The 25,757-nt window shown below is 46.5% G+C and overlaps 1 protein-coding gene across 3 annotated transcripts; it reads left to right on the forward strand.

The window, feature by feature from the left end:
• Positions 1-208: 208 nt before the first annotated feature.
• On the forward strand, positions 209-19,106 carry prrg2 (proline rich Gla (G-carboxyglutamic acid) 2). 3 transcript variants are annotated; one of them, XM_078531975.1, is made up of 7 exons: positions 209-395; positions 9,237-9,355; positions 9,899-10,062; positions 12,253-12,292; positions 14,286-14,415; positions 16,990-17,160; positions 18,630-19,106. In XM_078531975.1, the coding sequence occupies exons 2-7, from the start codon at positions 9,247-9,249 to the stop codon at positions 18,655-18,657; spliced, it is 642 nt and encodes a 213-aa protein (XP_078388101.1). In that variant the 5' UTR covers positions 209-395; positions 9,237-9,246; the 3' UTR covers positions 18,658-19,106. The 3 variants fall into 3 exon arrangements, with proteins under 3 accessions (XP_078388101.1, XP_078388099.1, XP_078388100.1); XM_078531973.1 differs by having other exon boundaries at positions 235-395; positions 18,627-19,106; XM_078531974.1 differs by lacking the exon at positions 209-395 and adding an exon at positions 6,950-7,082 and having other exon boundaries at positions 18,627-19,106.
• Positions 19,107-25,757: the final 6,651 nt, after the last annotated feature.

The raw sequence follows: 25,757 nt of genomic DNA on the forward strand, positions 1-25,757 counted from the left end.
GGATCTTGCTGTGCACAGGAGAGCAGGCCGCCTCTATCCCCTTGCCTTGAGTGACCATGCCCGCTTCAAGGAGCAGGAAAGTGCTTTGTGGTGGCGGAGGGCGCTGTGCAAACTTCAAGCCTTTCCTCTCTTTTTTTTTGTCACTTTTTAAGTGCTACTTTTCCTGGTTACCTGCGAGCACGTGATTGGTGGATGAGTAATCCAGTCATTGACTTGTCCAATTTCTTTCTCTCTCTCTCTCTCTCTCCCTCTTGGCTTGTTTGTTTTCTCTCCTGCTACACCTGACTATTAGGGAGCGGAGGGGAAAAAAAGAGAGGAAGAGGGCGATTCCTTTTATTCACCAGTTGCGTTCATCGCCGTGAAACTGACCTGAAACTGGACAAGACGCCAAGTTTGTAAGTTCCACACTTTATTTTTTGGGTGAAGAGTTCTGTTTCAATGCGGGGGTGGGGTGGGGTGGGGGTGCTGAAAGTTCCTACCGATCTTTCTTTCCTCGGGAATCGTTAAAAGAAAATAGGTTTTGATTTTGAAAACATTTGCCCTTTAGTTACTTTTTAACAGAAAGGAGAGAGACGCTTGGGGACCGAACCAGGCGAACTGACTCCAGTGTTAAACTAGATTGTCTAGTTTTTCAATCTTTTCCCCCTCTCATTAATTGTTACAGGCAATATTTTAAAGTTTACCCTCCCCCGGGGAAATTGAAAATATTTTCTCTTTACAGATTGAAAATATTTTCTCCTCTTTTTACAGGTTACATTTTATGTCGTAAACACAGCCTCCCCTCCCCCCATGGACGGGGGGTAATTTCGATTGTGTATCTATATATATTTCTTTAATTCCCTGGAAGTTGGACCTCAGTAAATCTTGGGGAGGGCCGCGGATTTGTGTGGGCTTGTCTAAGGCAGCCAGAACCCCCACCCCTCCCATGATTTTCCCTGGGCCACCCGGGTTCATATTCGACCCCCACGGGCTCAGGATCTGCTGTTGCTTCCATGCCCCGTCTCAATTGACAACAGCGCTCAACTGGCTTTTATTGTAAATTGCATTTCCCTGTTCAGTTGTTGTGCAAATCGTGTTTGTAATGTGTGTGTGTGTGTGGGGATTGGGGGGGGGTGGGGGGTGCAGGGTTTGGTCAAAGAATGACTTGAGGATGAGGGAGGAATATTCATTATTTTTCACTCCATTCACAAGTGGATACATGTCTGAAGGGGGGAGTTTCTACAGGGCTGTGGGGAAAGACCAGGGTGGTAGGACTGATTCGGCTTGCCTTTTTCCCCCCCAAGGAGCTGGTATAGGTACGATGGGCTGAATGGTCTCCTGTGCTGTATAATTCTCGGATTCTTCAGGATTCTAAAGTCGTCTACTCTCGCTACATTGAATTGACACTTCGAGTATTCCGGGATATTCCTTTTACCTGGGATCTCATTCCATTTGTCCAACTTTGCAGGGGAAAAGGTTCACCTTTTAAGGTGCAGTAGAAATGACTGCCCCTCTCCTGTTCCTGGGATTTAATTTAAATTAAATATTCCAGGTTTACCTTCCCTCTCCCCCCCCACCCCAATCTTCTATTTATTTGTTACCCAAGAAGAAATCATTGTCAAATGCCTATAATCAGGCTGGAAGTATACGAAGAGGCCTATCAGCTGTGGCCCAGTGGAAGCCTGCTGAGTTCAGGAGCTTGTGGGTATCGGAGACCTGAACGTAAAATCCAGTCTGACGCTGGCCGCGCCATACTGAGGGAGTGCCGCACTGCCGGAATTGCGGCCTTTCGAATGAGACGTTAAGCCGAGGCCCCCTTCAGATTGGTGTAAAAGATCCCCATGGACACTATTTTGAGTAAGAGCAGCGGAGCTCTCCCCAGTGTCCTTGCCAATGTTTACCCCTCAATCAACATCACAGAAACAGAATAGCTGGTCATTACCACATTGCTGTTTGTGGGAACTTGCTAGGCACAAATTGGCTGCCATGATCCCCTACATTGCAACAGTGACTACACTTCAAAACATGCACGATTAGCCGTAAAGTGCCTTGCGATGCTGTGAAAGGCTCTATATAAATGCAAGTCTTCTGATCACGTTTTTCACCTGGGGTCCCAGGAGCAGAATCCCTGGCTGATTGTTATGGGGGGCAACAGGGGTGCTGAGTCTAACTTTCGCCCCCTAAACGTGGGCTAACTGAAATGAGATAATTTGGTATAGTCAGGGGGAAGTCAAACATGAAGTGTTCATGCTTGGTTAGGCCCAGCGACTGGAATAAACAGGATTGCACAATTCTGCTTTCAGTTTGTTCACGAGCCATATCCACAGTCGGTTTTTACACTCCTAGGTTGATGAGGGACTGAAGTCCGTCAGCACCTTGAGTGGTTTTGGTTGACTAACGGCTGAAGACGAGCGTCAGGCTCACGAATGGAAAAGGTGGACCAAAAGAAAATGGAAACTGAAACGCTGTCCAATCAGATAATGAAGCTTGTTCAGCCCTGCTGGGGGAGCCCACAGCAATAATGGAATATTTTGCCACAGACTAATTACAGATGAGGGTGGCCATTTGACTCTTTTTAGTTCATTTATCCTGATGGAACCCTAACTCAACCCATTGCATTGGTTTTAAAGGATCCCATGGTTTTGACTTCCGCCTCTATGGAAATCGTTCTGTACATTGATCACTCTGTGGCAAACAGAGTTTTCCACCTCCAATCCTAAATTTACCTTCTAATAGCTGGAATTTATGTCTTATGCTCAATTTATTTTGTGTTAATATTCAGATGAAGTTTTTTGCTGCATTTTTAACTATCTTCTACCCCTCTGTCAGACTGCCCTCTGAAAAAGGAAAAGACTTGCATTTATATAGCGCAGTTCACAACTTCCATGTCCTTACAGCAGTACCTTTAAAAGTACTTTATTAGCTGTAAGTGCAGGGAAATGCGGCAGCTAATTTGTGCATGGCCAGCTCCCACAGGCAGCAGTGAGATAATTGACCAAATCATCTGTTTGGTTTGAAGTGATAAAACAAAAACAGAAACAGAAATACCTGGAAAAACTCAGCAGGTCTGGCAGCATCGGTGGAGAAGGGCACAGCTGACGTTTCGAGTCCTCATGACCCTTCAACAGAACTAAGTAAAAATAGGAAAGGGGTGAAATATAAGCTGGCTTAAGGGGTGGGGGGGAGGGAAGGGGGGGTGTTGCTGGGACAAGCAGCCAGTGATAGGAGGAGATGACCAAAAGATGTCACAGACAAAAGAACAAAGAGGTGTTGAAGGTGGTGATATTATCTAAATGAATGCGCTAATTAAGAGTGGAGAGCAGGACAAGCAAGGTACAGATAGCCCTAGTGGGGGTGGGGTGAAATAAGACTAAAAGGGCATAAAAGGTATAGATAAACGATGGGTGGAAATACATTTAAAAATAATGGAAATAGGTGGGAAAAGAAAAATCTATATAAATTATTGGAAAAAACAAAAAGGAGGGGGAAGAAACGGAAAGGGGGTGGGGATGGAGGAGGGAGTTCAAGATCTAAAATTGTTGAACTCAATATTCAGTCCGGAAGGCTGTAAAGTGCCTAGTCGGAAGATGAGGTGCTGTTCCTCCAGTTTGCGTTGAGCTTCACTGGAACAATGCAGCAAGCCAAGGACAGACATGTGGGCAAGAGAGCAGGGTGGAGTGTTGAAATGGCAAGCGACAAGGAGGTCTGGGTAATGCTTGTGGACAGACAGAAGGTGTTCTGCAAAGCGGTCACTCAGTCTGCGTTTGGTCTCTCCAATGTAGAGGAAACCGCATTGGGAGCATCGAATGCAGTAGACTAAATTGAGGGAAGTGCAAGTGAAATGCTGCTTCACTTGAAAGGAGTGTTTGGGCCCTTGGACGGTGAGGAGAGAGGAAGTGAAGGGGCAGGTGTTGCATCTTCTGCGTGGGCATGGGTAGGTGCAGTAGGTGGGGGTTGAGGAGTAGGGGGTGATGGAGGAGTGGACCAGGGTGTCACGGAGGGAATGATCCGTACGGAATGCCGCCGGGGGGGGTGAAGGGAAGATGTGTTTGGTGGTGGCATCATGCTGGAGTTGGCGGAAATGGCGGAGGATGATCCTTTGAATGCGGAGGCTGGTGGGGTGATAAGTGAGGACAAGGGGGACCTATCATGTTTCTGGGAGGGAGGAGAAGGCGTGAGGGCGGATGCGCGGGAGATGGGCCGGACACGGTTGAGGGCCCTGTCAACTACCGTGGGTGGAAAACCTCAGTTAAGGAAGAAGGAGGATATGCCATTTCAACACTCCACCCTGCTCTCTTGCCCACATGTCTGTCCTTGGCTTGCTGCATTGTTCCAGTGAAGCCCAACGCAAACTGGAGGAACTGCACCTCATCTTCCGACTAGGCACTTTACAGCCTTCCGGACTGAATATTGAGTACAACAATTTTAGATCTTGAACTCTCTCTTCCATTTCTTCCCCCTCCTTTTTGTTTTTTCCAATAATTTATATAGATTTTTCTTTTCCCACCTATTTCCATTATTTTTAAATGTATTTCCACCCATCGTCTATCTCTACCTTTTATGCCCTTTTAGTATTATTTCACCCCACCCCCACTAGAGCTATCTGTACCTTGCTTGTCCTGCCATCCACTCTTAATTAGCACATTCCTTTAGATAATATCACCACCTTCAACACCTCTTTGTTCTTTTGTCTGTGACATCTTTTGGTCATCTCCTCCTATCACTGGCTGCTTGTCCCAACAAGCCAACCCCGCCTACCCCCTTAAACCAGCTTATATTCACCCCTTTCCTATTTTTACTTAGTTCTGTTGAAGGGTCATGAGGACTCGAAACGTCAACTGTGCTCTTCTCCGCCGATGCTGCCAAACCTGCTGAGTTTTTCCAGGTATTTCTGTTTCTGTTTTTGTTTTGGATTTCCAGCATCCTCAGTTTTTTGTTTTTATCTCTGGTTTGAAGTGATGTTGGCTGAGGGATGAATATTGGCCAGGACACCAGAGAGAGCTCCCCAGCACTTTTTCAAAATAGTGGCCAGAGGATTTTTTATGTCCATTGGAGACGCAAAATCTGTCTAACACCTGATTCGAAAGATGGGTTGTCTGACACTGCAGAACTTGCTGAACCTAGATTACGTGCTGAAGTCTCGAGTTGAAGTTGAATCCACAATTTTTTGGCTTGGAGGTGATAGTGGTACCCACTCTGACTCCGGAATACCAGATACTTCCTTTGCACGCTTTAAAAACCCATTTTGAAATTTGTAATGTAGGAAACTTGGCAGCCAATTTGCACACTGTAAGCTCCCATAAATAGCAATGTGAAAATGACCAGATCTTAGTGACGTTGTTTGGGGTATAAATATTAGCCAGTTCACCGGGGCTCTCCGGCATGGCGGCATGAGACCTTTTCCATCCACCAGAGAGAGAGAGAGAGAGAAAACAGGCAAGGCCTCAATTTAGCATCTCCTCTGAAAGACAGCACCTCCGGCACTGCAACACTCCCTCAGTGCTTCACTGGGGGGTGTTAATGTAACCTTCTGACTTGGGGACAAGTGTGCTACCATCTGAGCCATAGTTGGAACCCCAGGGGGCAAGGTGGTGGGGGTTTTGGCCTTGCCACGATGCCTTCCACAGAGGAATATTCACTGTCAAAAGTTCATTCATGAAGGACAGATATTCAGTCAAGGTACTTGAAGCTGCTCAGTAAGTCAGGGTTCGGCAAAAAAGTGTATATATATATTTTGAAATAATATCTGGATGCTTTTTGGAGACAGTTCTTTTGTTTTGTGGAAACGGCGCAGCCTCTGAGGGTGTCTGAATGGGAATTGGAAATAGTTTGGAGTTGTCAGCACTAATGTCAGGCTAGGTCTGATAGTTTATTTGTGCCAGAGGTGAAAGGTCAGTGGTCTTAACTCTTGGCAACACCCATATCTCCATCAGAGAGAGAGAGATTGGATCTGAAACCAGGCACTAGAGGTGAGAGAATGGTCTTTCAGCATCTGCTTGTTTGACACATCTTTTAAATTAATTTATCCTCCATTTGTTTTAAAAGGATTCTAATTCAGTTTGCGTGTGACGGCTGGGGAGATGCCAGATGGAATCTGCCCACAGTAACTGCGTTTGATAGTTGGTTGTTCTAGCGGCCTATTGGGTTGCAAAGTTGTCTTTTTTTGTGGTTGGCCTCCCAGCCCCTCTCCGAATATCTGTCTGTTTACACAGTGAGCCCTGACAACTGGACTGTCCAGGAAAGCACTGAGCACTGACCGCACCAGGCAGCTGAGTCAGTGGAGATGAAGCCATTGGCCTGAAGGGGCTAACGCAAGTTGTGTAATTTGGATCAGCTTTTCTTTTGCTGTTGAGAACAATTTAAATGCATTTCTGTAGCACCTTTCACAACCAAGGGATTTTGACTTTTTTTTTAAAAAAAGTGTAGTTGCTGTTGCACTGTAGTGAACACTGGGCTCGAGTCTCCACCCCAGACACTGGGACAAGGAAGGTGGAAAGGAAACGGAGGAGGTAAAACTGCACTCTCCCCTCCCCGCCACCTCTATCAGGAGATGCATCTCCAGCCTGTATCCTTCTCTCCTGCTGCACCACAGGATCTGACTGTCACTGGGGAACATTAAACCAGTTGCCTCATCCAAAGAGGCAGGCATCCCATGTAATCCAGACCACCAATTTTTGGCAGGCTGCTTGCCTTTGCTCAGTCGATGTACAGGGACATTGACGGTGGCTTATACTACAACGTGACATACTGATAGACTCTTGGCGAATTATGTTTTATGAGTTGATGTACTGAGACCAGTCTCGTTATCGTAGGACTTGCCATAACTTGCTTGGTTATATGCAGTTGGCTGATTTTGTTTGTGGTTAATTTCGGGGCGGGTCCCGAAAGAGTGAGTCATATGTTGTCTGCAGGATCTCAAAACTTGAAAGCTATGACAAAGGAAACAGCGGGCAGGACATTTCAGTTTTACTTTCACATCTGTGGTCTTGACATTGTATTAGGACATTATGACGATCCATGTGTGGTGAAAATGCAGAATTTTGCGTGTTTGTTTGAAGGTTCCACCTCTTATTGCACGAGAGACTTTTTTTTCTCAATTTAAGGTGTGTATTATCCCTCCTTAGGTATGATAATTTAAAGAATATTTATCCCATCAGCCAACATCAAAAGATGACCTCGTCATTTATCATATTGCTGTTTGTGGGATCTTGCTTTGCACAAATTGGTGGTCACGTTTCCTACATTATTACAGTGACTCGCCTGAAAATTCATTGGCTGTAAAGCACTTTGGGACGTTCGGATGTTGCAGAAGGCGCTATAAGAATTAAACTTTTTTCCTCTGTTAATTTCTTCTTTGCTTTATTTTCTTTTCCCTTTTCCTTTATCTCCGGTCTCTCACTAATTGGTTCATTTGTAATAGGCAGAGTACAGACCGCACACACCCAGCCCATGCTTACAAAATGTCTGCTGTTAGATGTGATTGGGCAGCACTTGCTGAACAATCCTGAGTGCGCTAATAGCTACACTGACAACCAATTTAAGATAATCAGTTGAACTTGTGACGTGGCTCATTGTCACTTGCTAGAAGTGACATACATTCATATGCAGGAACCTGTTCTCGTGCAAGCAAAAGGAATATGTTCAAGTCTTGCACCTTTTTTTAAAAAATCACCGGGGAGCCTATAGTGCCCTGTTGCTTTCTTCACGGCAACACCTCAGCTAATCAGAGTCAACTTGCCAACCTTTTTCTCCTGTGCTATAAATTGTTGTGATCGTTTGAAGTTTTGAAAAAAGCTTTGGAAATATTCAAGTTCTGTACTACAAAGTGACTACTTGGTTGAAATTTTAATGCACTTTGGGGGTGGTTTGTCAACCACTCGATTGTTCTTTAAAACAAATCATTACAAAGTGAAAAAGGCCCATCCCTGGCATGGAGTCCGACACGGACTCAATGGGCTGAATGGCCTCCTCCATGGTCTGCCAGCTCAGGCTGCCATTGATCATCCCGAATTCACTGGGAAATAAAGATTAATCTCTGGGATCCTGTTGCAAGCAACCCAAGTGTAAAATCATAGGGCATTTTAAAAAAAAAGCACATGTTTTCATTTTAAATTTAAAACATGTTTATTATTTTTAAAAACTTGGGAGAAGGCCTGGTTGACTGAAAGTCAAGAGCCATCCAAAGGCTGCGGAGATATGGGGAGGGGTATAAGATGAAATGAGAAATATGTCCAACCAAACTTGGCAATCCAAAGCCAGAGCTTTCTGCCTGGCATGTAGGTGGAGACTGGGTGAAGGAGACCAGAGGTCATCTGAGTTTGGACAGTGGAGACATCCAATTCTTTCAACAAGAACTTATATTTATATAGCACCTTTGCTGTAATAAAACATCGCAAGGTGCTTCATGGGAGTGTTATAAAACAAAACATGACACCAAGCCACTTTTTAAAAAAAATTCAATGTGAGTGTTGCTGGCCAGGCCAGCATTTATTGTCCATCCCTAGTTGCCCTTGAGAAGGTGGTGGTGAGCTGCCTTCTTGAACCGCTGCAGTCCATGTGGTGTAGGTACACCCACAGTGCTGTTAGGAAGGGAGTTCCAGGATTTTGACCTGGCGACAGTGAAGGAACGGTGATATCGTTCCAAGTCAGGATGGTGAGTGGCTTGGAAGGGAACTTCCAGGCAGTGGTGTTCCCATGCGTCTGCTATTAAGGTGATATTGGGTCAGATGACCAAAACCTTGGTGAAAGAGGTGGGTTTTAAGGAGTGGCTTAAAGGAGGAAATTGAGGGAGAGGCGGAGAGGTGTGGGGAGCGAATTCCAGAGCTTGGAGCTCAGGCAACCAGAGGCATGGTGAAGTGATTAAAGTCAGGGATGCACAAGAGGCCAGAATTAGATGAGTGTAGATATCTTGGAGAGTTGTGGGCCTGGAGGAGATGACAGAGATGGGGAGGGGGCGAGGCCATGAAGGGGTTTGAAAACAAGGATGAGAAATTTAAAATCAAGACGTTGCTTGACCGGGAGCCAATGTGGGTCAACAAGCACTGGGATGATAGGGGAACGTGACTTGCTGCCAGTTAAGACATGGAGCAACAAAGTTTTGGATGGTCTTGAGTCTCTGGAGGGTGGAATGTGGGAGAACAGTCATGAGTGTGTTGGAATAGTAAAACCTAGAACCTTTTAAAGAATAACCCAGTTTTCCTCGCTACAAGTAATCTAGTGTTAACGTGTGTGCCTTCTCTCACTTTGTCTGGGTCCAGGGCTTCCAGCATGGTTACAAATCGGTTACTGCACTTTGTATTTCTGAATTGTGCCCTCATCAACACCCGTTTGATTGAAGCACGGATACTGTCACAGCAAAGAGACGCTCAAGATGAAGGTATGTTCCCTTTCTGTTTCCCTTCCCTTTCTGCACGTGTTTCCCCAAATAAAATCTTCCAAAAAAGAAAGCTTAGGCACTTACTGATGCAGGACATTATGGAAGGTGTTTCAAAGAGTAGACGAGGTGAAGAAGTTTCCAATGGCAGATCTCTGAGCCATAAAGATAAAAGTCACTAAATCCAATAGGCAATTCTGGAGAACCTTCTTTACCCCAAGAGTGGTGAGAATATGGAACTCGCTACCACTTGGAGGTGAATAGCACAGATGCGTTTAAGTGGAAGCTGGATAAACACGAGGGTGAAAGGAATAGGAGCAATGCTGACGAGGTTAAACAAAGAGGAGATGGGTGGAGGTTCGTCTGGTGCATGGACCAGTTGGGCCAAATGGCCTATTTGTGTGCTGTAAATTCTGTGGAATTTTTCAATTCTCGCAACCTAAGGTTTCTGTGACTCCAATCGACAGACCTCAGTAAGACTCTGTAAAAAGTGTTTTGGAGTAAGAGTTTAAAACAGATATTATTTTTCTCTCTAATTATGTTCAGTGTTCCTGGATGAAAGTCAAGCAGCTGTCTTCTTGAGCCGGAAGCTGATGTACAATAGCTGGGATTTTGAATTTATCACCCCTGGAAATCTGGAACGAGAATGCTATGAGGAAATATGCAACTACGAGGAAGCTCATGAAATCTTCGAGAACGATAAGAAGACGGTGGGTATCATTTTGTGAGGTGAGGGACTACGAAGGCTTTGAAGGGCCAGTGCGTGGTGTCTTTTTGAGAGGGTGGCCTGTAGCACAATGGGCTCCACACTGGCACCTGGTGTGGAGGGGGAACCGGGAGGGAGGAGGACCTCATGAGCCTGCTCCTGGGCCTGGCCAAGTTGGCCATTAACAGGTCCAGGTAGTGGGCGATCGAGGGGGTCCTCTGGCCTTACTGTCTGCCCCTCTTCCACGGCTGTGTTTGTGGCCAAGTGTCCCTGGAGAAGGAGCACACGATGTCCACTGGCACCGTGGCCTTCTGTGCTCGGTGGGCACCGTGGGGACTGGGGTGCTTTATAGACCCTTTTGACCACATTTTGATATAATGTTTGTAAGTGTCCTTTTTAAGGTTTTGGTTTTCTTTTTGCAGTTTCCCTTTAAGGGTCTGCCTTTTTAATTTGTCACTTAATTTGTTAATTTAGTTTATTTCGTTTGATGCAGAAAAAGAGTTACGCAGCCATCAGCCAATCCACCGTTGGCCAATTTTGTTGTGGTTGGGCTTATTCAATGGCAGCCCTCTGCTCGCCATGTCACAGGGTGTTGTAAAGTAGGTTTGTGTGGTTTTGAATGATGTAAAGGCACCATCTTCCACCCTGCCTCATCCAGAACGCCCTGCTGCTGCTTTCCATGGCTACTTATTCATCAGGAGAGGTCCTATTTATTTTTCAACCAGCTTCTCTTTGTGGCTGGCCGGCCAATGGGATGGGACTGGTGGCTGGCCGGCCAATGGGATGGGACTGGTGGCTGGCCGGCCAATGGGATGGGACTGGTGGCTGGCCGGCCAATGGGATGGGACTGGTGGCCGGCCGGCCAATGGGATGGGACTGGTGGCCGGCCGGCCAATGGGATGGGACTGGTGGCCGGCCGGCCAATGGGATGGGACTGGTGGCTGGCCGGCCAATGGGATGGGACTGGTGGCTGGCCGGCCAATGGGATGGGACTGGTGGCTGGCCGGCCAATGGGACTTACTAGGTGTTGGGAACATATCTGATCGGAGTGATGCCTTTAACATAATAAAACATCCTGAGGCGTCCCACAGGAGCTTTAACAGACAAAAAAAATCACTCCCAGATAAAGAAGCAGATAATTAGGAGAGGTGAAAATGGTAGGTTTTAAGGAGAATCTTAAAGGTGGAGAGGCTTAGGGAGTGACTTGCAAAACTCAGGACCTAGACAACTGTTGACTAGGGTTGCCAACTGTGATTAAATGGATTCCTGGAGGTTTCATCACATGACATTCCCCCACACTCCAGCCATTAGTCGGCCAACACATCCATCCTTGTGACGTACTGCCTTCCTACGCCAATTGGAAAGCAAAGAGACCAATTGGATGATGCTTGACTCAGCCAAAAAGTCTTTTTTTCCCCCATCTTCAATATTTTTATATTTGGTAAAGAGAAATGCTCAAAGAAAATGACAAAAAGAAATGTTAATGTCCCAGTGATGATTTTCCTCCAGGGTTGCACACACACAGCAGTGTCCTGGGAGATTGATCCTCAATTCCTGGAGACTCCATGCCAATCCTGGAGGGTTGGCAACCCTACTGGATGCCATGGCCTCCAGTTGTCAGGCAAAGGAAGGGAGAGGGAGTGATGGACAAGAGGTCAGAGTTGGAGGAATGCAGAGTTCTCTGAGTGACCGATTCCAGTCAGTTGGGTTGGAATTTTATTGAAACTCAAGCCCCGAAGATGAAGGAACAATGTCTAACCACAGGGCCCCATCAGCACAGGAGAAGACTTGTACTACCTCTAGGACAAGCCTGGCATGACCAGATACTCAATTTATCAGACCTTGAGAGATTGTGGGTTCAAAAAGAAGAAAGACCTGCATTTAAAAAGCACCTTTCACAACCTCAGGACATCTCAAAGCGCTTTACAGCCAGTGAAGTACTTTTGAAGTGTTGTCGCTGTTGTAATGTAAGAAATGCAACAGCCAATTTGTGCACAGCAGGCTCTCACAAACAGCAATGCGATAATGAGCAGGTCATCTGTTTTGAGGGATAAGTATTGGCCAGGACACTGGGGAGAACTCCCCTGCTCTTCAAAATAGTGCTGTGGGATCTTTTACATCCACTTGAGAAGGCAGACGGGCTCTCTGTTTAATGCCACGTTATTTTATTATTAAAATTTGCTCTTTTTTGCAGCTTGTATTTTGGAAGAAATACATAAAAGACCAGAGACCAGGTAAGCAGCAGCAAAGTGCAATGTAGCTTAACATCTGTGTCTAGCTTCAGTATGATTTACATATGTTCCTGAGCTTTAGCTAAGTTTAGACTGTAGCTGAAAGCAATTCCAGGCACCGTATTCTCGGAAGCATATCGGAGCCTTGGAGAGGTAGAGAAGAGACTCACTGGAATGGTAGCTGGGATGTAAGTCTTCACTTTAAATGGAGACACCAAATTAGGATTGCTCTCCTTTAAAGGAGAGGCGTTTAGGGGGAGATTTAATAGGTGTTTAAAATCTCAAAGAGCTTTGACGAAGTGAGTGAGGAGAAACTGTTTCCACTGGCTGGAGGGTCGTTAACTAGAGGTCAGAAGTTTAAAATAATGAGCCAAGGAAACACAGGTGACATGAGCAAAAAATTTTTTTTGCAAAGCAAGTTTAAGATGATCTGCAATGTGCTGCCTGATAACTTTCCCTTCCCTAAGTGACCATTTGAGTTGGATGAATAGTTGAAAAGGAAAGTTAGCAGGGGAGTGGGGCTAAATTGGATAGAGCTGGCGCGGGCAGAATGGGCCAATTGGCGGCCACCTCCTGCCATTCTGTAGTCGGCCAGCCTGGTCTACTGCTGCAACCTCGGAGTAATGGTCTACGGGTGGATCACACATCAGGGTGGAATTGGCTGGGATATGTCAATTAGCTTCAACATTCCCATGGGGAGGGTGGGGTGAAAGAAATGAAATTATCTTTCTATAGTGCCTTTCACAACCTCAGGACATCCAACATCACTTTACAACCAATGAAGTACCTTTTGAAGCGTGGTCACTGTTCCAATGGATGTGACATCTAACTTTGCACACAGCAAGATTCCACAAACAGCAATGTGATATTGACCAAATAATCTGCTTTAGTGATGTTGGTTGAAGGGTAAAGATAGTCACTTGGTAGTACAGAACTTGGGTATTGCTGATTAAATAGAAACATGCTGTCGGTCGAAGCTTTTCATCTGGCACTCAGCAGGACAGATGCAAGAATGCCAAATTTCAAAGGGAGCAACAATTTTGTGCTGCATGAGAAACGGGTGCTGATTGTTTAGCAAGTCGACTCTGGTTGAGGCATTGCCACAGAGAATGCACTTGGAAGCTATCGTCCCCCAGGCTTTTGTTTAATTCTTAAAAAAGGCACAATGCCTGGACATGTTCCTTTTGTTTGCAGAGGACAGGTCCTTGTGTATGAATATATGTAGGATTTTCATATGAAAAGCTTGGACAGCACGGTTCAACATCTTGCTAGGATGGTGCAGCACTCCCTCAGTACTGCAGGGGAAGCATTAAAAATTTTGCGCTGAAGTCTCTAGAGTGGCACTGAAACCCCCAACCTTCTGACTCTGAGGCGAAAGTGCTACCCATTGAGCCATAGCTGGGGAAAAGATTTGCCCTTCCTAACTAATTTCTGCAACATGACCCTGCCTTTCTTTCACATAAAAGTATCTTTGATGTGGTTAACCATATATTATTGCAACTGGAAAGAATTTTTTGGGATTGCACTTGTGTAATTGCCCCTTTTTAACGTGAGTTTTGGGTGCCCTGATTCCCCTCTTCCCTCCAGCTCCCCAGTCAGGCTTTAGATTATTTTTACCACTTGTTGCGGGTTTGTCCTTGAACAGACTGCCTTGCTCGGCCACTTCAGAGGGCAGTTAAGAGTCAACCACATTGCAATGGGTCTGAAGTCACATGTAGGCCAGACCAGGTAAGGGTGGCAGATTTCCTTCCCTAAAGGGCATTAGTGAACCAGATGGGCTTTTATGACAATTGATGACAGTTATCATGGTCACTACCTTTCAATTCCAGATTTTTATTAATTGAATTTAAATTCCACCAGCTGCCATGGTGGGATTTGAACCCATATCACCAGAGCATTAGCCTCTGAATTGCTAGTCCAGTTACGTTACTGCTATGCCACAGCCTTCCCCTGAGTTCCGACCGTCCTGACTGAGTCTGTCTTCTCTGTTTCTCAGACGGCCCCACTGCCCATAAGTTCGACGTGGCTGGGCTGGTGGCTGGTCTGATCGGTGGATTCATCCTCATCATCCTCATCGGGCTGCTTGTCGTCTACTTCTGCAAACAGAGGGGGAAGAGAGCAGACAGGTTGGTACCATGCTCCGAACTGGAGGCAGATCCCAAAGTGGGCTGGTCTGGGGCTGGTATACGGTTGCAAGCTGCACTTACTTGGATTGGGGGGGGGGGGGGAGTCATGAAGTCATTTATGCCCAGAAGGAGTCCATTCAGCCCATCCAATCCATGCCAACTCCCCACAGAGCAGTCCAGTCAGTCCCACTTCTCCCCTCGATCTCTGTAGCCCTGCAAGTTTATTTCCTTCAAGCTCCCCTCCTTTTGAAATCATTACCACCACTCCCGTTGGCAGTGTGTTCCGGGCCATTACCACTTGCTGCGTTTTTTTTAAAAAAATTAAATCTTCCTCACTTTCCTCCTGCATCTCTTGCCCAAAATCTTAAATCTGTGTACCCCTAATCCTTGACCAATCAGCTAATGGGAAGAATTTTTCCCTGTCTGCCTCATCTAAACCTGTCATAATCTTGTGCACCTCAATCAAATCTCCCCCTCAATCTCCTTTGCCCCAAGGAGAACAACCCCAGCTTCTCCAACCTAACCTTGCAGCTAAAACCCCTCATCCCTGCAACCGTTCTGGTAAATCTCTCCGCACTGTCTCAAGGACCCTCACCTCCTTCCTAAAGTGTGGTGACCAGAACTGGACCCAATATTCTAGTCAGGGTCTAACCAGAGCTTTATAAAAGGCTCAGCATAATGTCCCTGCTTTTGTACTTGATGCCTGTATCTATGAAGCCCAAGACCCCATAACCATGCTCTCAAAATGTCCAGTCACCTCCAAAGATCCATGCACCCCAGGGTGCCTCAATTCCTGCACACTCTCTTTTTAGAATTGTGCCCTTTAGTTCATATTGCCTCTCCCTATCTCTTCTGCCAGAATGCATCACCTCATACTTCCATATTAAGTTGCATCTGCCACTTGTATGCCCATCCTGCCAGCCTATCGATGTCCTCTTTGCGCTGTGACGGGCAGAGCAGAAGGCAAAGGGCTCTGAGCGACTCTGTTATAGAATTTTGCTGCACAGGAAGCTGCCATTCAGCCCATCATTCCAGTACTGGCCCTTGGGGAAAATTTCACCCAATTTGTCCTATTCTCCCTGCTCTTTCCCCACAGTTCTGCAAGTTTTTCCTTTTCAAGCATTTTTCCCAATTCTCTTTTGAAAGTTTTATTGGACCTGTTTCCATCGCCCTTTCAGGCAGCGTGTTCCAGATCTCCACAACTCGCTGCGTAAAAATATTACTACTCCTCCTCCAGCAAATTATCTTAAACCTGAGTCCTCTGCCGGAGTGAAACTGTTTCTCCTTGTTTACCCCATCAATACCATTTGTGATTCTGAAATCCTCTATTAAACCTCCCCTTGATGTTCTCTACTCAAAGGAGAACAATCCCTGCTGCTCCAGTCTCTCTTTTTATCAAGCTCAATCTTGAGATGTGAGCAAAGTTGGCATTAATTGGCCATCTCTAGTTGCCCCTGAAGGGTCACCATCTTGAACCACTTCAGCTCATGTGGTGAAGTCACTCCTACAATGCTGTTGGATGAATTGGTCCAGAGTTTCAGTCCAGCGCTGATGAACAGAATGGCTGATTTTATATCTCCAAATTGGGATGCCACGTTCCTGTGCACCTGCTGCCCCTTGTCCTTCTGGGCAATGGCAGTCCAGGGAATCAGGACTTTGAACTCCTGCAGTTTGCCAGTGCACACTTAGGCCACAGATCTGTGGAACCAATTTCTTAGGGATTAACTAAACAAGGTATGTAACCCACAGGGGAAGAGTGAACCATCTATAATCTGGTGAGTTCTTTATTCTTTAACGGAATATAAGCATCACAAGTCAGCATTTGTTGCCCATCCCTAATTGCCCTTGAACTTGAGTGGCTTGCTAGTCCATTTCAGAGGGCATTTAAGAGTCAACCACATTGCTGTGAATCTGGAGTCACACGTAGGCCAGTGCAGCCAAGGATGGCAGATTTCATTCCCTAAAGGGGCATTAGTGAACCAGGTGGGTTTTTATGACTATCTATGATAGTGGTCATGGTCGAATGTAAATTCCACCAGCTGCCATGGTGGGATTTGAACCCTTGTCCCCAGGGCATTGGCCTAGGCCTCTGGATTACCAACCCAGTGATATTACCACTGTGCTACCATCTTCCCCCTAAAGTAGAACCTCTGCTAACTAAGAGGAAGCCAGTTTTGATGCAATTCCAAGTCCGAGCTCTCGTTTTACTGCCAATCTGTCCAAGAGTTGGTTAACTAAGCTTGCTGCAGGTGATGTATTTCAAAGGGAGGCAGAATCAGTGGGAAGCCAATGGCCCAAGCAGTAGAATGCGGGCAAGTGCGTCGGACAACAGTGAGGGTGAAACCAGGGTGGGCTGCGATTCCCAACACAGTCAAACAACCTGCCGACACTGGCATGGGTGAGAAACAGCTGCTCTGGTTACTTACTGGGGTTGGGGGTGGGGTGGGGTGCGGGGGTAAGCAGCATGGGTTTATGGAAAAACTAAAAATGGAACAAGGGGGGGAAAACATCTCCTCAGATCCATTACGTTTTCTCCCCCTCCTGTTTCTTAGCATGTGTTTCATTTTTTTCCAGACTACCTGAGTATCGGCGAAGAGGCCCGACCCCAATCGCCCAACCAGTCAGCGTGCCAAGTGAAGAGGTGCCCCTGACGAATCTGGAGACCAACGCCCCAGGACTTCCCTCGTACGAGGAAGCATTGAGGAGATCAGGACATTATGACGCCCCTCCCCCACCATACACCGGGTCTGTACACTTACTCATCCCTCTTGTTGTTCACGAGCAAATTTGTCTCCACAAGTCAAATAAGTAAATTCCCAGAACCTCCGTGCCTGGATTGCTAAGTGAGAATGGTACGTGTTAGGGGCATTCTTGAAAGTGATGTCACATGACCTCCTGCCTCAGGCTTGTGCCATTGGTGGCCAGACATGCCCATCATCGTGACACCCCCATCTTCCCACAGCCAATCAGAAAGTGAGCAGATACTTCATCAGCTGATTGGTTAACACAAATAAAAATATCCGAGATGGGTTCCATAAAATTAAAATTAATCTAAAGTGTACAAAGAAAAGAAATCCGAACACTTATTGTTCTTTAATGCCTCTGGGTTGCACGCCAACCCTCCAGGATATTCCTGAAGACTCCAGGGCAACCCTAGCTGTTTCAGACTCCACTCTGTGTTGATTAGCAGTGCATTACCATGGCAATTGGTCAGGAAAAGCCTGAGGCCTTGACCCCCAATGATCTTTTGCTGGTAGATATTTGTCGATGCCAGAGGAGGTTGGCTGTGATGCTCCCTGCTGGCTGAACTGGAGCATGATGAGGCAGTAGAGTAGCGTAGAGGCCCAATGAACATGGTGATTTAGTCCAGCATGAGTCACTGCCCTCAGGCAGGGAGGACGTTTTGGGACCCTGACCCTATCAGAGAATCCATTGGACGATCTTGGAGAGACTGCAAGGGCATTGAGTTTCTGTAATTATTTACAAACAGGCTATTTGTTGCTATGTATTGATCCTACACATTCTGTCACTAACATGAGTATTGTTCTGGTTTGCCTGATGTTGTTTGAGTGTCAGCTGGTAGCTGGAGTTCCAAGGTACTGGCTTCAAGTCCCATTCCAAGTTCAAGCACAAAAATCAAGTCTGCAGTAATGAGGGAGTGCTGCATGGTCAGAGACGCTGTTTTTTTGTTTTGGTGCGCCTGCTCTGGTGGATGTAAAAGATCATTTGGCACTACTTTGAAGAAGAGCAGGGGTAGTTATCCCCAGTGCTCTGGCCAATATTTATCCCTCAATCGACATCAGATTATCCGGTATGACCACATTGCTGTTAATGGGATCATGCTGTGTGCATATTGGCTGCTGTGTTTCCCATATTACAGCAGCAACTACAAAGTACTTCATTGGCTTTTGAGACGTGAAAGGCGCTATATAAACGCAAGTCTTTTTCTTTATTTCAGAATTTAGTATGGGGGAGGCTCCTGGGTGTGCCTCAAGCAGGAGATCCCTGGGACAGTGTCAGTATTTTGTCATGGTCCGGAGGGGAGGGGAGACGAAGGTGGGGGATGGATTCCCAGTAATGTGTCCATATTCCCAGGATGTGATCTGGGGAGTGTGTTGATTGTTTCCGGGTGGTGGTAGGGGCACAGGGAGGTGAAAGGTGCTTGGATAAGACAAAGTGACAATCCCCTAACCTGGCCCCTCTCTCCGCAGCAGATCTACACATGAGCCGCAGCCAAGTTGAAACCTGGGATGATACTCGTGCGTTTACGAAGCTGTGGACAAAGCCTTACCGACGGGGAGAAGGGGGAAAGAGCTACCGGACAGTATTTCGAAGACCATAAGTGAAGACTATTTTTAAATTAAAAAAACACCCTCAAATATCTGGGATCGCATTCTTCCGGAGAATCTTCATGAACCAATGAGCTTTTCTCCTGTCACCAGTTAAACTGTAGTTCACCTCTTCCTTGTTTCGCTTTGTAAATAATTTGTCGTTCCCAAACCGAACACCGGACTTTGCCGATTTTAAGTTTGCTGTTGAAATATCTTTCCCAGCGTGACCTGTTGCCGGGGCAATGGGTCAGAAGCGTAGCTTTGTTAGTGTACAGTGAAACCAATCTGGTGACAGAAACCTCCATAGCACCCAAATGGAATTACATCCCTCGGGCCGTTCGGCTGCTCTCTGTCAAGGTGGCTGTAGGGGAGATACGTTTGGAGTCGGTGCCCTCGTCCATTTCTTCCCCCCCTCCCCACCACAACCATCATCCTCCCCTAACGTAGGGGGAGTGAAATGGAATGGGGCGCAATTTTCAAACCTGATCGCTGACCAGTGATCATCGGGCTTTGGGTAGCGGGGGTGGCACGGCAAATGCAATTGTTTTGACTGTGATGCCCTGCTCAGCTGGCAACATGTGCACTGGGCAACTTCCCCTGAGGTACCAAGGGTCTCCCAAGAGCTATAGGAGGTTGTTCCTCCAACCCCATCCACCCATGGGTGCAGCACCTTCAGGAACGAAGGGTAGAACCTCATCACTGTGTGAGCGGACCTTTAGTTTTTTGGTGACTCAGGACTTCCCTCTATGTTGGAAGATTCAGTCCCTCTGGCCGCTGAATTGGTTAACTTGATGCCAGGCTCACCTCCGAACCCACCACCGCTCCACCACCCAACCTCCCTCCCTCAAGCTGGGAGGTGCACGGCAACCAATCCCGATGAAAGCTTCCCTCTTGATAATTACCTTAATAACCTGCTCTATCTATTGTGACTAGGATATTGCTGAAGAGAGAGAGAGAGGCTGCCGAAGCAAAAAACCCAACACCTACTGTGGGATGCGATTCTCTGACTGGGCAGCACTTGCTGAACAATCCTGAGTGCGCTAATAGCAGCAATAACGACCATTTTAAGATAATCGGCCAAACTCGTAGCGTGACTCATTTACACTTGGTAAAAGAGACGTACACTGGGACCCATTCTCTGCAGATAAAAGGAATATGTTTGAGCCTGGCACCTTTGTTTGAATTACCCCGGAGCTCAGGGGGCCTATAGTTCCCTGTTGCATTTTCCATGGCAACACCATATGGACTCTGCTCGAGCATTTCCTAGGGATATGTTACAAGTGGCAGGGGCCTGGGATAGGGTGACCAGCCTGCGCTGTTGGTTGAGCAGTGGGTGTTGGTAGAGGCAAGCAGAGAGAATAGGCCTGGAATCTCTTAGGGGAATGACTAGTGTAAAACTGGTTTCACTGTATTAGAAGTAAAGTCTTGCTTAAGGCCTTTGTATTGACGCTGCCAGATCTAGTAACTAGATACTCAAAACACTCCACAGATACAAGGTAACGATGGCCGTTTAGAAAAAGTTATCATGTGCCCTCTATTTAATGCTATATTAGTGTCAATGATTGCGGGGGTGGGGGGGAGGGACAAAGAATCATCCAGCGAGATGCTGTGTATGCCACAGGCCTCTGTTTGGATCCATGGGCCTCGACTGAAGCCTGAAACGAGGGCTTCTCGAGTGAGGCCTCCCCAGGGCATGTGGCATTGTAGTCCACCAGGAGTTAACTGGCGGAGTTGCTACAATTCCCCTCGGCAGTCTCATTCGGGGTGGGGGGGTGGAAAATCAGCCAGAATTGCCGCTTCTGCTGAGGAGAAAACACATTTGTGGGTGTGAGGCCAGAATGTAGAATTGGCTATGATACTAGGGTTGCCAACTCTGGTTGGGCCTACATGGGAGGCTTCATCTGACAACCTCCCAACTTACCCAGGAAAATATTACTTCCCCCATCACCGCCAACACCAAACGGCTTATGACAAAAGTGTTCAAAGAATATGAAAAGCAATGTTGTTTTCTTTTGTCTTCTGTTATTTTTCTCCCAGGTTGCGGGCAAGAGGTTGATTTTTTTATTTTTCAAATCCCTGGAGCCTCCAGGACACTCCTGGAGGGTTGGCATCCCTACCTGATTCCTTGAATGGTTAAATAGAACAGTAGTACTTGCTGCATAAGCTCACAAGTGAATAATGACCCCTGGGTGTGGTATTAGAGGCTGGTAGTGCTTGTGGAACTGTACCTGATGGTGCCTTTTACATAAGGAGGGGGCATAATTTTAGGAGAGGAGTTGAATAGAGACTGTAAACCACTCTGACCCAAACTTGCGCCAATCAGAAAGCAAATCGACCACTGTTAATGGCATTTGTCCCCGCAAGCAGAATTTAAATTGCTGAAACTTTATTGATTCAAGATTTCAGACTCTTTTAAGAGAACAATCTGCATGTTTACAGAAAACAAGTGATTAACACTCTCCCGGCCAAAAAAAAAACCCCAGAAAGCCCGACTTGGACCTAATCCCAGAACTACTGTCAGGGAGAAACCAGTGACTCCTGTATCCAACTGAATAAAATTTGGGGGGTGGGGATGGTGTGGGGTTGGGGTTGGGGTTGGGGTTAGGGGAGTGGGGGGAAAATGGGCAGAGAAGAAAGGTTCAGAATTGTACCATAAACCGTGGAGGGACGGGGCCTCAATCTTCATGTTTGGGATATCCATGGCAACCAGTACCTAGCTCTTGCCAATAGATTGAACGGAGGTATAGGAGGGGTTCTGAGGACTTAGACCAAGCGAGGAAATTGCACAAGAGTGGGCATTTTTTCCAGAAATACTCCCCGTCAATAAGATGGGGGAAGATCATTAGTGTGTGTTTAAGTAATTGTTAAAATGGAAGGAGAGAAGGCTGCTTGGGGTTTTTTTTTTGCTGTAAGTCCACTTTCTGCCTACAGAGGGTGGGTTTAAACATGATGGCTCAGAGCAGGGGGGTTGGGGGCAGTTGGTGGGTGGGTGGGGGCAACACTGCAGCTTATTACAACTTCAGTAAATCCTGCGAGTTATTTGTAAGACGGTGCATTGTGCTTGGTGTCCTCAATTTTAACAGGGCAGTGTGTAATTCTCACACATTTCACTGTCTTGCTTTGTTGGGCAGGAGCGGAGGGGAAGAATGCTGTATGAGAGACTGATTGCCTTTTTAATTAAAAAAAAACCTTAAAGTGGTCCCACTGGTATGACTTTTTTTTGGTTCAACATTTGTCCTCTGCATAAAGGGTAACATAACCAACGCTGCACTTCATTATCTGCTGCTCCTGCTTCTCCTGAGAGCACTGGGAATCGACCTGCTCCTGTGGGCTAACCCTAGGCCAGACACTGAAATAAAATAAAAACACACGAAAAATTACCAATCAGCCACGTTGGGCATTCTGAACTCTCAGCCTCTTGGTTGTAAGTGGTGCTACAGTTCACTCCGGAAGTCCAAGTTGCTGTGGCTACGAGCAATTTCTTTTTACTATTTGTTCATGGGATGTGGGTGTTGCTGGCTGGGCCCAGCATTTATTGCCCTTGTTCAGAAGGCATTTAAAAGTCAACCACATTACTGTGGGTCTGGAGTCACATGCAGGCCAGACCAGGTAAGCACAGCAGATTTCACCCCCCTAAAGGGCATTAGCGACCAGATAGGATGGGTTTTGGCAATGGTTTTGTGGTCATCATCATCAGACACTTTTATTGAATTCAAATTTCACTCTCTGCCATGGTGGGATTTGAACCCAGGTCCACGGAGCATTACCCTGGGTCCCTGAGATACGAATCCAGTGACAATATCACTATGCCCCATACATATTGTAAGCTGATGCTATGGATAGTGATGGCCAAAGCTCCAACGTGTTTTCCTTCACATGGCTGACCAGGAATCTCTCTCGCTCCTACTGCCTGCCATTGGCGTGTGTTTGAAGGGTTTGCAGGTTGATACTCAACCTGCTTGGCCGAGTTATGAACGCACCTTCCTTGGCCGTCACATCCTGGGGTGAGTCTCAAACACTGGGCTTCTGGCTCGGAGGCAGAGACGCTACCCACTGCGCCGCAAGACCTCCCATGTTGTAAGGGCAAGACCATTAAAACTAGACCAAGCTACCTGTAGATGATCCACATATCGCTAATTCCATACAAAATGGATGTGCAGGAAAAGACCAACTGGTCCACTATGACTGGGTGCTCAATCCCTCGTCATTCTGCCCTTCGCAATCATGATCTCCTGGAGGGGCAAAATAGCTCGAGAGAGAGAGAGAGCAACGAGGGGGGGAAAATCTCAAGAATTTGAAACCTGTGCAGGTGATCGCATGCTTATCTGTAAGGACACTTGCCTTCCATACAATGTGATCTCTACCTCAGTAAGGAATCAGTCCCCAGCCACCTCTGAAAGGCATAATTCCTAAAGAGTTTGTCAAAAATGAACTGGACAACAGTGGAATCTTCATTTGACACTGTTTGGTGGTGGAGGGAATGGGGTTGTGGTTAGGACCTTGGCTTGTTGCCTTTCTTGAAGGCTGTGGAACTAGCTGTGTCCAATGGCTGGCTGAGATCTTGGGGATAAACCAGTGCTTCCTACAGTGGGCCTGGTAGCTCAGTGGGTAATTACAGGGAACTGGGGCATACAAATTGATGGTGTTGTCTTCCGTACCCAGTCAATGCCAAGTTAGCTGATCTCAGTTGTGTTAGCAGTTGGAATGCCACAGTTGGCCTCAGGACACCAGGTGTTGGTCTGAGGGAAATTCAGTCAGGCCTCCTTGATGGATTTAAGTGGAGGTGAGATAAACCCGTGAGGGAGAATAATAAATTCTGATCATTATCCGTTGACCTCTTGACAGATAGGATTGAATGAACATCGGGCCCTGGTTTCATGCCAACTCTGGTTTGAGGCCCGCACTCACTCAGAGCTACCCATGAAGCCGTACCCCAGCAAGAGTCAATGGGGGCAATTTTAATCTAACCTTCCCATTGAGAAATTGACTGGATGGGGTACAACACTTGTTTCTCACCCCCTTCTGATTTTTACTGTCTGTTGAGGCCAAGGACGATTAAAATCAGCATTCCACCTAGCCCTGTGGGTTTTCTCCCTCTGTGAGTTCAGTTAAACTTAGCTGCTACATCTTTGGGAGTGGAGGGCAGAGAATTATGGTGGGGGTGTAGGAATATGGAAACAAAAATTAAATAAATTCCAAGTAAGGCTTTTTCCTGCAAACTAGGCCTCAAAACAAAACCAGAACCACTTTGCCTTGTACTTGTTATCACGTTAGTGCTTTATGTACTTTAATATATATAGAGTTTTGTAAGAGCTCTGTAATAAATTGGCTTTGAACTTCACTTCTGTTGTTTGATAAACTCTTCAAAAAATATTCCAATACTTCCGGGGCAAGGATTACCATGAATGATTCCCAACCCTTCCTACTTTTCCCAAGGTGATCCCACAATTTCTCTTAATTATTCTGCTATTGTTGGTCCAAAGCTGTCTTAGGAATTGATGACAATTATCGGTCTCAACTTGGCTCCATTAACACCCCGACTCAGAAAATCGTGGGTTCAAGCTCCAAACCAGAGCTTTAAAATCATTTTTCAAAAATTTGTTAACGGGATGTGGGCATCGCTGGCTGGGCCAGCATTTATTGCCCATCCCTAGCTGTCCTTGAGAAGGTGGTGGTGAGCTGCCTTCTTGAACCGCTGCAGTCCATGTGGTGTAGGTACACCCACAGTGCTGTTAGGGAGGAAGTTCCAGGATTTTGACCCAGTGACAGCGAAGGAACGGGGATATATTTCCAAGTCAGGATGGTGAGTGACTTGGAGGGGAACTTCCAGGTTTTGGTGTTCCCATGTATCAGCTGCCCTTGTCCTTCTAGATGGCAGTGGTCGTGGATTTGGAAGGTGCTGTCGAAGGAGCCTTCCTGAGTGCTGCAGTGCATCTTGTAGATGGTACACACACTGCTGCCACTGTGCATCGGTGGTGGAGGGAGTGAATGTTGAAGGTGGTGGATGGGCTGCCAATCAAGCGGGCTGCTGTGTCCTGGATGGTGTCAAACTTCTTAAGTGTTGTTGGAGCTACACTCATCCAGACAAGGAGAGAGTATTCCATCACACACCTGACTTGAGCCTTATAGATGGTGGACAAGCTTTGCAGAATCAGGAGGTGAGTTACCTGCTGCAGAATTCCCGGCCTCAGACCTGCTCTTGTAGCCACAGTATTTATATGGCTGGTCCAGTTCAGTTTCTGGTCAATGGTAACCCCCAGGATGTTGATAGTCAGGTATTCAGTGATGGTAATGCCATTGAATGTCAAGGAGAGATGGTTAGATTCTCTTTTGTTGGAGATGGTCATTGCCTGGCACTTGTGTGGTGCCAATGTTACTTGCCACATGTCAGCCCAAGCCTGAACATTGTCCAGGTCTTGCTGCATAAGGTGATAAGAAATAGGAGAAGTAGGCCATTCGGCCCCTCGAGCCTGCTGCAGCATTTGATAAGATCGTGCCTGATCTGATGTAGCCTTAACTCCACTTTCCTGCCTGTCCCCCATAACCCTCAACTCACTTGTCAATCAAAAATCTGTCTAACTCAGTCTTGAATATATTCAATGACCCAGCCTCCACTGCTCACTGGGGAAGAGGATTCTAGAGACTAACAACCATTTGAGCACAAAAATCTAAGCTGTCGCTCTCAGTGCAATACTGAGGGAGTGCTGCACCATTGGAGGTGATGTCTTTGAGATGAGACGTTTAACTGAGGCCCTGTTTTGATATAGTGAATGGATCCCAGGGTACTATTTGAAGAACAAATAACACTGTCCTGCTTATCTGGCCAACAATTGTCACTTCACTAACACACCCAGAAGAACCCCTTAATTATCTGGTTATTAATTCATTTTCTGTTTGTAAGATATTGTCCTGTGCAAACAGGCTCCATTAGCCCATTGGAAGAGGAAATAAAAATCGATTGGTTGCAAAACACCTTGAGACATCCTGTCGATCAGATATAATTTGAATGCA

This window comes from Cetorhinus maximus, chromosome 29, assembly GCF_964194155.1.
Source record: "Cetorhinus maximus chromosome 29, sCetMax3.hap1.1, whole genome shotgun sequence".
Taxonomy (NCBI): domain Eukaryota; kingdom Metazoa; phylum Chordata; class Chondrichthyes; order Lamniformes; family Cetorhinidae; genus Cetorhinus; species Cetorhinus maximus.

What these genes read in the sequence shown, in the direction of transcription:
- prrg2 (XM_078531973.1), top strand. Translation starts at nt 9,247, where the DNA reads ATGGTTACAAATCGGTTACTGCACTTTGTATTTCTGAATTGTGCCCTC. An exon ending in TCGAGAACGATAAGAAGACG is followed by an intron (nt 10,063 to 12,252) that starts GTGGGTATCATT and finishes TCTTTTTTGCAG; the next exon opens with CTTGTATTTTGGAAGAAATA. An exon ending in CCTCCCCCACCATACACCGG is followed by an intron (nt 17,161 to 18,626) that starts GTCTGTACACTT and finishes CTCTCTCCGCAG; the next exon opens with CAGATCTACACATGAGCCGC.